The 12,053-nt window shown below is 47.2% G+C and overlaps 1 protein-coding gene across 1 annotated transcript; it reads right to left on the minus strand.

The window, feature by feature from the left end:
* Nucleotides 1-3,810: 3,810 nt before the first annotated feature.
* WSB1 (WD repeat and SOCS box containing 1) lies at nucleotides 3,811-12,053 on the minus strand. The gene is made up of 9 exons (XM_041482610.1): nucleotides 11,947-12,053; nucleotides 11,013-11,181; nucleotides 9,893-10,161; nucleotides 8,895-9,026; nucleotides 8,375-8,475; nucleotides 6,081-6,253; nucleotides 5,695-5,808; nucleotides 5,401-5,508; nucleotides 3,811-4,933 (listed from the first exon to the last, which is right to left on the minus strand). Exons 1-9 carry the CDS (start codon nucleotides 11,984-11,986, stop codon nucleotides 4,774-4,776), a joined length of 1,266 nt encoding a protein of 421 aa, XP_041338544.1. The 5' UTR covers nucleotides 11,987-12,053; the 3' UTR covers nucleotides 3,811-4,773.

A 12,053-nucleotide genomic window follows, 5' to 3' on the forward strand; every position in this document is an offset into this window, starting at 1 on the left:
GTTCACATCTTTGTCTCTTGTCTGTTTAATTTAGGAGTTGTTTGGATTAGAGAGACTTCTTTATTAAAGGCTTGGATGCTACTGTAGTGCACAAATGAAGATAGTTCAAACATTTCCAGGTTCCCATAAATATTCCAAATGTTATTATCCTTACATTTCTCCATAAATGCTACTGAGTTATGTTTTGTTTAAAGTGTGATTTAAGATAATTGGTTAGTCAGAATACTGGCTTGTTTCTGAATAATAAGTAGTTAAGAATATCTGCTGTTGAAGCCAAGAACTATTATAGATTCAAGAAAAAATAGGCTAAAAAAAACCACCTCAGCATCATATTTCTTATTAATTACTAGGCAGAGGTGGTACTAAAAAGAAGAAACCCTTCTCACCACACCACAGTGCACAGAATGTCTTCCCAGACAATGTATGAGGATCCCTGTTCAGGGGAGTTTCCTTGGGCAAAGAGCTCCACAGGAAAAGTGTAATTTCAGAAGTTCTCCATCCACACAGATGGACATCTTGAATTCATTTCTGTTGTAGTCAGCTGCCAAAAGAGCTCATGATCTGGCCCGTGTACCATGCTGTGGACAGTAGCAGTTCTGTCTGATGGTGGAGCTGAGCTGCACAGAGCTGCTGGGCAGGGTCTGACCCTGTGTGTGTGTGTTACTGGCATGGCTGGGGCTGTGCTGGGCAGGGTCTGACCCTGCAGTGTGTGTGACTGGCATGGCTGGGGCTGTGCTGGTGTTCAGAAGCTGCAACACTCGTGTTGGCCAAATGCCATCCTGGCAGCTCTTCACCAAACACAAAGCTGTGAGCAGGTCAGTCACTTCCAGCTTCTCTAATGTCTCATGATCCAGTGGACAGAGTCAATAAACCTGGGGATGCCAAGGGGTCTTTGCACCTTCCCCCAGGAGGTAAATGCCCTCCCAGTTGCTGCCTTCCCAGTGCAGTACTGTCACTGTGCAAGCAGAGCTTTTCCCAGGCTCCAGAATAACCCCTGGCAAGGAGCTGGGCACCCCTGTGTGTGAGTTCCACACAGACACACATGGATGGAGGCACTCCCCCCCACATCAGCCCACAGAGATATACATGTGTGTATCTCCAACTTCCCTTGCTTTATTGCAAGCCTTTGCTATGAATATGCCTCATTAGAGCCTGGTCAGTTGTTGCTCAGATTATTGCCATGATGGACTCTGTTTAATTAGATTTTTTTTGTAATGTTGTGCTGGAGTCAGGAGAGGGTTCTCTAGGCAGCAGATCAAATTCATCTGTGAGACCACTAAGGTCAGGGAAATGGCAAACTGCAGGCCAGATTTAGTGCTGATTTATACAGTCACAGAAGAAGCGTGCACCCCCTAGTTGCTGTTTGCTCTCAGAGCGTGCCAACTGCAGGTGCTTCACGTGAGTACCAGAACTATCTGAACTTCTGGGATCAGCGTGAAGGAAACCACGTGGCAAGTTCAAACCTCCCTCAGAGGCCAGGTGGCCCTGGGGCTGAGTCACAGGCCTGTTGGAAGGTAGGGAGGGGACTTTCTCAGCTGCTCCTTTTCCTTACGTGCCAGTGACCTCACAAAAACCAGCACAGCTCTCTGGACTGGGCAGCAGCAAACACGTATCTCAGTCTTGTGACATGCCACATCAGGACCAAAGTTCTGCCCAAACTCTTCTCACTGCTGTTATCTGCAGTGGACCTTGGAATTTTTTTTTTTTTCCTTTCCTCTGATGCAATTAAGATGAAGCAATATTTTAAGTCTTTCTTCTGGAGTTGTTCCTTCTGCAGTGACCACAAGGAGCTGGTCATCATTAATAATTATCATCAAAACATCCTAATAGCTCCTGGGCAGCTGCCCCAGAAGGTGTGAATTTACACTGTTAATAATGTACACTGATAGATTTTTCCCCATCTAATTTCAGTTTAAATTTTCCATCCTGGCATTTATTCTGGTACAAGAGTTTTACTACAATTGCTGTTATATCAGGAAGCAGATTGAGATAGTCTTTCCAAAGAAGTGCTTGCCTTCTGAAGCAGGAGGGGAGAGGAATCAGTGACCATAGTGGCTTGGTGAAATGCTCTCCATGAGCTGCCCTGGCTTCACACGGGAGGGGGCAGTAGTCCTTAGCTGCACAGCTGGAAGATGGGGCTGTGTGTCAGGCACCTGAAGAAATGGGCAGAACTTTCCAATTAAATGGGAGTTAGTGTGCAGGGGGCAGCAGGAGTTTGTGTAGGCTGAGAAGTGAACTCTGAGAGGGAGAGGGGATTATGATTTCTGTCAGGGAACCCCAGTGTAGCAACTCTTATTAGAGACTGTAAATAAATATTTTTCTCCTTGATGCAACAAAGCACTCAGCCAGCTGTAATAAAAGTGAGCATTCAGAAGCTTCTAATCTCATGTTAGAAATAAATCATATCTGCCCCAGAACTTCTGTCTGGAATTAGCTGGTTACACAAGGCATAACCTTGCTGATAACTAACAGTGTTATCATGACTTATCTGAAGTTTACTCTGGCTTTCTTTTGGTTCTAGTACATCAATAATTAGGGCTGTTCTGATCCAGCTCATTGCAGTGGGATTTGGGTGTGGAGCAGTGTTTATAAAACAAACTTGTCCTTGTGCAGAAGCCAGCATCCCACAGGAACCTTGCCTGCCTTACTCAGGTGGTTCTAATCTGAAATAATTACTTGGCTAAACAGTTTCTGCTTGACACCTCTACAGATTTCCCACAGGATCTTACATAACCTCTGTCCTTTATGAGACTATTGTAATATATAAGGAGAAGGTCACAGGATTCATCCACCCTATTTCTAAAGTGCTCCGATGGAAGTCCTCATCTAGCACTGAAACAACAAACCCCACACAATACTTAGCAGTGTTATTTGGTCATGATTCAGCTAAGATGCTATGTATGAATGCAGAAAATGAAGAGTTTTCAGAGCATTCCAGAGAAACTTCCTTGTGTCTGAAGCTCCAGTTTTCTCTTGGACTTGCTTCTCTCCATCACTGTTTAAGACAGCCACTGCAGGCAGTGCCTCAGGCACAGGCCACTCTGTCCCCTGTCCCTGCATCCTGAGCCCTCCTTTCCCCGTCCCCCACCCTGGATGGGCTGTGGGGACAGGGCTCTTTGGTAGCTCCATGGTGTTGCCCTGTGCTTGTTCCCTTTTCCCCCTGACAGCGGTCGCTGAACCCCAGCTGGGAGGAGCCGTGCTGAAGGACCCAGCTTTGTGCTGTGGTCACAGCTGGGACCTGCTGGGGATCAGGCCTCACCTTGTGGTGTCCCACCATGGCAGGAAGAGGCTTGTAAACGTGCTACATTATTATAAATAGCCTTGCTAATGAGGAAAGCTTGTGTACTTGGTCTAACACTGCCATTTGTGTCCTGGGAGAAAGGCTAGAGCAAACAGAGGAACTCCTGCAGGCAGAGCTGGGAGAAGCAGCTTTCAGAGGTGGTGAAAGGGGGAGCTGGGATGTTGTTTTCTTCCTCCACTTCCATAAATCAGAGCTTTTGGTGAACCCAGCCTGAGGGGACCCTTCAGTAAGCCTCTCCTGCAAGACCCCACACTTAAGTCCTACTCACTGATCCAAGGCTGGAACTGTGATCTTGCAGAAACAGGTTCATGGCAAGCCCAGCTTTTACCTCAGCTCATGAAGGTGCTTAAATAAGCAGATTTGCAGCTCACACATGCTTATAACACTGTCATGGCTTTAGAGAGCTCTGTAGCATCTGTCTGGGAGCACAAACCAGGCCTCACCAGCTCAGCCTGGAACGCTGCAGCCGGACAGTGTTGATGAATCAGTCACCAGATGAGATACCAGAAAACTTTTATACAAGTTTTTAATACAAAATTCAACAAAAATATATATAATCAGGCATTTTATGCAATGCATACATTCTTTATATCTGCAGGTACAGATAAATAACAGAAGGCAAAACCAAGTATTTTGCTTATCTTTGGCCATTAACCAATAATCACCCCCAAACAGATATTATAGGGTTAAAGGATAATAAACTGAGTCTGCAAATGTCTCTCGTTACAGACACAGTATCAGGCAAAAATACAGTAGTCAGATTTTCAGAAATGTAAGGAAATCGTTCTCTAACACTGCCCAATACTGAAATTTCACCTGGTTTGCTGCTATGGAGCATAAGGCCTTCAGCTGACTCAGGCATGGTCCTGGGTTTCGTTAGATACACTGCACCCCTTTTACCCTCCTGCCCTTCCCCACACACTGCTCTCTACAAAGCCACGCTGTACCTCCTCACAAACAAACTAGCACAAAGTCTGACCTGGGGGCAGCTTTCTGCACCCCAACCAATGTGCAGAAGGAAGCTTAACTGCTGTGTAAGTCAATAGTTTTCCTACCTCAGTGTGCCAGAACAGCTGTCCTTCCACTTACAGCTCAGATGCATCATGGCTCTACCAAAGCAATATATACATGAGACACATGAAAAATCATACAAGCAATTTTTAAAGGTACACTGATAACATGTAGCAGCTTATGTCTATATATGTACATGTTTTCACAGTTACATTTTAGAAAATTGAGAACACCAGGAATACTTCTACTGTGTTTTCTATAAATAGTAAAAAAAATTACCTGTCAGGCATTTTGATAAAATAGTATTTAGGTTATCACTTTAAATAGCTCTTGAAAACCTGTAGAGTTTTAAGCTTAAAGGCTGTACAGTTTGAGGATTCTGTAAAGTGTTTGTAGCCAGTTTCAGCAGCTGGGCCACCTCCCAGTTGTCGGTTTCGTTTTTTGTTTTCTTCTCAAATAACTCAAATCTGGTAACAAAGGAACTCCAGCACTTTGCCCGGGATAGGCAGGTTCTTGACCTGGCTGGTGGGCATCACCCTGCGGATGGCCATGCGACACAGGTGCTGCAGGCTGCACACCTGCCTCGGGGTTGCCCAGAAGTACACGCTGCCATCCTGGGTCCTGCACAAACACACAAAACCCTCCAGGTTATTCCACGTGATCCAGCTCAGCCTGCTACCAACTCACACACACATGACTAGCTAGGGGACTTGCTGGTGCTCAGTTCCAGCTGCTCCAGATTTACTGATTTACTCCAGTTCCTGCAGCAGCACAATAAGCCTCGTCTATGCAACAGGAGATCTCCCAGCAGCTACTGCTGTGCCACACACACAACATCTGCCCTTGGCTATCTGATGGGCTTCTTCCAATCCTCATGTTTTGGGTCCCTCACGTATTTATTTTTAAAGATAAGAAATGAGCTTATCAGCTGATTGATTTTACTGCTATTCCAGGGATGTTTAAACAAACAGTACCAGTCAGAAGCACCAGGCTGCAAGTCAAACTGAAGATTTTCAGCACACTGAGCCACTGTTTTCAATCTCTTGTGCTACCTTTGTATTTAAAAAGGAAGAGAAGTTTGTACTTGCCCTGCAGCCAGAACACTGCCATCAGTAGAGAAAGTACAGCAGAGTCCATTGTTCAGAGGTGCAACTTGTACAGGGTATTCTTCATCAATTCTCCAGAACCTCACCATTCTGAGGGGGAAGGACAACACAGAAGTTATCAGAGTGGGTTTTTAACCGTGCTTGGTGTTTTCTGTACGCTGCACAAGAAACTAGTCTGGAGCACGGCGGAGGCGCCAGGAGCCCGAGCTGACAGTGCAGAGGTTCCTGTGCTGGGGCAGGAAGGCAGGAGGGGCAGCAGCCCCCGGGCACACTCACTTGTCGTCGGCCAGGCTGGCCACGTGCAGCCCGTCGTGGCTGAAGCACACGGAGCGCACCCAGCGGTCGTTGGCGCCGCCCGCGAAGATCGGCGTGGGCGCGGGGAACAGGTGCCTGTGGGCAGAGACACGCTCAGGACACAGCTCAGGACTCACAAACAAACAGGGTCTGAGCAGTTCACCCTGCATGCGCGAGTGGGGACTCAAGTGCCGTGTGCTCTTCAGCCTTGTGTAACAACTCAGTACACATGAAAACACCAGTGCTGCAAATTCATCTCAGATGGAGGAACAACCTCCAGCCTCTGCCACTTGAGGACTTCCATCAGCCACTGCTCATCTCCAAGTCCACTCTAGGAGATAGTTTCCAGATTTGACTGCTTTACTTACCCAAATTCCCTAAGGATCACTCCAATATGTGGATCCCAGACATAGACTCGAGTATCGTAAGATGCGGTAGCCAGTAACGCTCCGTCAGGAGAGAACTCACAAGCTACAACATCATTGTGATGGCCTTCAAGTTTCCGTAACATAGAGTATTTATCCATATCCCAGAGGAAAACCTGCAATTAAACGAGCTGATGTTATAGCTCTGCTCAGAGAGGCAGTGAAGCATTTAATTTGTTTTTTAAGTATAGCTAGTCTTATTTAGGATTATACTAAAATCAGGTATTATGAATTACTACAATTAAGAAATATGCTCAGTGTCATATTCAGATTAAAATCAAGGTTTTTTAAAAAATAATTAAAGCAGACATGCAAGTTCTAACTCGAATTTGTTAAATGTTATTAACAAAATAAGCCAAAATATAAGATAAAGGCAACACAATTTAACCATGTAGCTTACTGAAATTCATGTATTACAAAACTATTTTATTAAAATATTCAGAAATAAATAGGGTTAAACTCTACAGTCCCCTCTTTTCAGTAACTACCAAAATTTTAAGAAATATACAGACAGAAAATGTAAGGTTAACATATTGTTACTCCAGTGGCATCCCTTTGAGTTTAAGATCACTTGTTTACAATTGCTTGGATCACCAACGTCAGCCTAGGAAGAGAAACAGATACTGCAAGCAAAAAGAATTTTCACAGCCAAAAGTTATGTCTTTGGCAAAACAACAGGGAAGTCTAACCACATTATTAGAAAGAATTTAGTCATTTAAAATCAAGTCAACAGTAACAAACAACATTATTACAATTTACCCGACTAATTGCACAGTGTATTGTAAGAATTCATGGAATATTACAGTATTTTACATGCAGTTGTACATTATATATTATCAAAATAAGGACTGTGCAGAATGACTTAATAGGAACTATCCATGTACTGCAGCATGGTTTTACAGGAATACAAGTCTTTAGCAAAAGCTGTTGTGTCCCTCAAAGAGCTCACTAGTGGCCTTGATTTTTCCCTTGACAGTTTTACTGCACAGCTTAAATTCTGACATCTTGGCTAAATTTATGTTTGACCAAAACAAACTCAGCCTTAGTGCCTCCCATACCGCCTAACTCTGAACCATTTTACAATCAGTCATAAACATGTTCACTAATTTTTCCAAGGAGACCCCAACATTCTATAAAACCGCTAACTAAGTTTGAGGAGTCAGTGTGTTTCACTGCTGTGAAAATTATTAAAAAAAAAAACAAAAAAAAAACAACAACAAAAAAAAAAAGCAAGCAAGCAAGCAGACAGTGGACATGGAGCAGCACCTGCGTACGTACAGGACCCCTTGCAGCCGAGGGCAAGGTTACTTCGTCCTACGGTACAGACGGTACAGCTCGCCGGGCTGGCGGCCGAGCTGCCACTCTCTGCCCGCCAACACCACTGTGCTCCTCAGAGTGGTGCCAGCTTAACTCAATCACACCAATATTGCTGCCACCACCTGTGACAGGGAAAGCAAGAAGCTTATGGAAAACACACAGCCTCCAGACAGCAATGTACACATCCCCCTCTGCTCCACTACAGAGCCAAACCCCAGAGCTCGGCTGCGCTCGCCGCGGTGGACAATGCCGCTGAGCACTCCCACAGGAGTGATGGCCAGTGCCTCAGCTGGGCTTTTGAGCCTCCACCACACTGCCTACAGAGCCCCTGGAACCAGGCTGAACTCCCTTTCTGGTCTGCCCTAACTCTTCAGTGCCAGGAGTAGCTTATGGCATACATGCATTACCTGCACTGCTTTCAGTTCTCTAGCAGGGCATTAGGATGGAAGCAAAACCAGTGTGCTCCTCTTCCCTCTAACTCTTAGGTACTACTGCCATTGGTAGGGGAAAACAGGGAGAAGTGGTTTTGTTCAGCAGGAAATGCCCTGACTGGCTCCGACTCTGGGAAGTCTTTCTCATTGAGCATGAAATAGGAAGGACAAAATCAAAACCAAAATAGTTTTATGCATTAATCTAAGTATCTTTTAACACTGGCAGCTTTAGTGGTCTTTGTTTTATGCCACGACCCTGTGCAGACCTATTTCTCCACACTTACAGCCTCTTCAACTAAAAGCAGTGCAAGTTCCATTCACAAATCAGGGTCTCAATGCACCATTTGCCAGTTTAATTTCATGCACTTTCACATCATCATCAAACATTAGAAGGTCATGACACCGAGCACAAGCTTAAAGTTACTGAGATTTAAAATGATTATGCACACAATTCGGAAGAATTAAGGAACAAGAAACTCTGACACATACTGCTTTACTAGCTCCCACAGAACAGAGGATGGAGGAGTCTGGAGAGAATGCACAGCCATACACCCAGTTCGGATGGCCTCTCAGCACCTTCATCATGTTTCCTAAACAGAAAGGCATTGCTGTAAGAATTGGTTAAACATTACAAAATTCACATGGGAAAGCTTTTCCAAGTTAGTTATTTCTTTGCAAAATTTTGTTTTATTTTCCCAAACTTTTTGCAGAGTCATTCTACACAGAAATAAAACCCCTGGGACGCAGTCTCTACTTCCATGTCCCCATTCAGAAAGGTCATTTCATGCACTCTTAGCCCAAAAGCTGCTTCTGCCTCCAGGGCTCAGACAGATAAGGAATTCCAAGGGGCTGCAGAGTGAGTGACTAAATAATTCCAAGTGCACAGTGAGTGACTAACAGAACATGCAGTTTTTAAGCAATCCTGACCAAACTGAGTCTAGAGCAATAAAAGAGGTGAGTATGTGGGTGCTTCTCTCAGGTATTAGAGCAGATAAAGGCCAGACATTACCATCATCTTTCAGGTCCCACACTCGCAGGGTTTTGTCTCTGGAAGCAGACACAAGAATCAGGCTGCCATCAGGGGCAAAGGTTAAATCTCTGACAACTTCTGTGTGGTCCATCAGGTTAAGGAGGAGTTTTCCTGTTACATGAGAACACCACAATTTAACATGAAGGACTGTTGTACTTAAATCGAATGGTTTGTGGATACAAATACTGAATATAAAATTACTGCATGTAAAGACAATCTTCCTTGTAGAAATGCTCCCTACAATGAACAGCACATGGATCCTTTCACTTTCATGTATCAAGAGGTAACTCCTGGAAAAGCTACAAAATCTATATACTAGAACCTCAGAAGTAAGGCAAGACTTGTCTTTTGATGGACATACCTGTTCCAATCTTCAATTTACAAGGACAGATTACTCAATGGTCATTATTTTTCTGAACTGAGTTCTCTCCAACCAAGCAGCTGTGCTACCAGCAAAACGGAAAGTCCCTAAGTTCAGATTCAGTCTTTTTTGAGTCATTCATTTTATTTTTAAAAAGATAAAAGGTCGTTATCAACATAAACCAGCAATTTCATGCTTTTAAAGCATGGTAAAAGTAGGCACACTGTTGAGTAAACAACCAGTGTATGTATGCACACGTTTAATTATTTTGCGTCTTCCACCTCTCACACCTCAAAGCATGACGTGCCTCTCTTGTTCCTTTTTTTGTTACTTCTAGTTGCAGGAGCTCATGCTTTTTAAAGTATTTTCATTTGTATTGAAGGTCAGTTCCCAGTTACAACTCCATAACCGATTCCTGGTGTGTGCCAACAATATTAGTACTGCAAGAAGTGTGAGCTGGCACCTGGGCGTGACAAGGAAGGTCTGGACAAGGCTCTCAGGGACACGGTGGCAGGGCTGGGGTGTCCTGGGGCGGTCCAGGAGCCGGTCTGGACGCTCCCAGTGTGTCCCTGCAGCTCAGCATCTCCCGCTGTGCCCTCAGCTGCTCTCCACTCACCCGTGTAGACATCCCAGATCTTGATGCGGCCGTTGTTGAGGCCGGTGGCGAGGAGCAGCTGGTCCTGCCCGAACTTGAAGCGGTGCCACTCGATGTTGACGCAGCGGCTCTGCTTCTCGGGCACCGAGGAGCCGAAGGCCAGGCTCCACACGATGTCCCCGCAGTCGATGACGTGCTCGCAGGGCCTGTTCTTCTGGCCCGCCTCGCTGCTCTGCCGCGGCAGCCGCGTGCTGCCGGCGTCCGCGCCATTCTTTGTGCCGTGCAGCAGGCTGGAAGGCAACACAAAGCACAGTACAGCGCCAGCAATCGCCAAAACAAACCTTCCTCAAGGTCTAAGGAGGCCTGGGAGTTGTCAGGATGTACAGCCCCGAGACACAAAACGGTGCGTTTTTACTTTAAAATTAGAAAAGTGGCTTTTTCTTATAGCTGAGAAAAATTGCCAGCACCTGGAAACCTTCTGACACAAAATAATACTAATACTCTGTAGTTTTACCTCTGTAGAGAGCAAGATACTAACGTAACCTACTGCAAAATCCAATAGAAAATTACAGAAAAATAAGCCACAAAACTTTCTAGGATTTTCTGCTAAAGAGTTACTGAGTGTCCAGCACATGGAAAACAATTAACCATCCCCAAAACATGGCTTAGAGAAATGTAACCAGCTACAAAACTGCAGTGGCCAGCTACCAACTTTGCTAACATGCAACCTGCAAGTGCCAATAAAATGTGTGTTTTGGAACTCCACTTGCATTCGAACAAGGATGATAAGGAAAGAGGTCTGCCTTTAAGTAAATTTCTAAAAGGTAAAGCCAAACAGCGTTGTGATAGGAAGTGTAAAGGGCCAGATCTGCCCACGTCTCCAAATTCCCTTTTCACTCTAACTTCCTCTTATTTTAGAGTGTCTGAATTGATTAACAAGTCACTCCTCCACAGGCTTTGTGAGGTTGCAATAGCTGTTCCTCTTGCTGGCCACACAGGAAGAGACAGAACAGCTATTATTTTAAGGAATTCATTTCTCCCCAAGGTGTCAAATCCTAGAAGACCAATGCATGCTTTTTAATCGATTTGAAGCTATCTCCTGTTTTTCAAGCGCACCGAAAACCACAGCAGTTTGTCTTACAAGTTGTTGAGGCACTGTGCCCAGGGGACCAGCTTCACTATGCGATGTCCCTGTGACCACGCCAGGTACGAGCCATCGGGAGCGAACGCGACCGTCCAGTTCTCCCTGCCGCACTTCTTGTCGAAGGGAGACGTGGGGGCCAGGAGCTCTCCTACCGTGCGCGACCGAGCTGGGGGACAGAGGAGATCGTGAGAGGGACAGCCGTGACAGAGACACCCGTGAGAGGGACAGCCGAGAGAGGGACAGCCGTGACAGGGGACCTGTGACAGGGACAGCCGTGACAGGGACAGCCGAGCTGTGACAGGGACTGCCGTGAGAGGGACAGCCGAGAGAGGAGACCTGTGACAGGGACTGCCGAGAGAGGGACAGCCGAGAGAGGAGACCCGTGAGACTGCCGAGAGAGGGACAGCCGTGCGCCGCCTTTCACCGGCTGCACGGGCACCCGCGCGTCACCCCGCTTTGTTTCACGGCGACTAACGCCGTCGTACGGGGGCCCGGTGTCACCGTATAACCCAGCAGGGCCGAGCCCCTGCAGGGAAACACGCGGTGCCGAAGGAGCCGCCCGCACGCGCGCGATGCCGCAGCCGGTACGGTACGGTACGGTACGGGCGATGCGGCCAGGCCCGCGCCTGCCCACGGCCGGGAGAACGGGCCGGCAGCCCCCGGGAACGACTCCGTGTGCCGGGAAGGGCTCCGTGTGCCGGGAAAGGTTCCGTGTGCCAGGGAAGGCTCCGTGTGCCGGGATGGGCTCCGTGTGCCAGGGAAGGCTCCGTGTGCCGGGATGGGCTCCGTGTGCCGGGATCCCGCCCGTTACCCGCGCGCAGCCCCGAGCGCGCTGCGCTGCGGGATGGGCTGAGCGCCCGCCCGCCCCGCCCGAGCCGAGCCTGGGCCCGGCCGCGCTGTCCCCGCCGAGCCCGCCCGCCCCCCCGCTCACCGATGAGCTTCTCGTTGACACTCGGGGGAAAGCTGGCCATGGACGGGCGGCCTGAGGAGCGGCGGGGCTGCTACGGAGCGGGACGGGCGGGCGCGGGCTGGGCAAGA

The sequence above is a fragment of the Pyrgilauda ruficollis genome, unplaced genomic scaffold (assembly GCF_017590135.1).
Source record: "Pyrgilauda ruficollis isolate IOZ18807 unplaced genomic scaffold, ASM1759013v1 scaffold59, whole genome shotgun sequence".
Classification (NCBI taxonomy): Eukaryota; Metazoa; Chordata; class Aves; order Passeriformes; family Passeridae; genus Pyrgilauda; species Pyrgilauda ruficollis.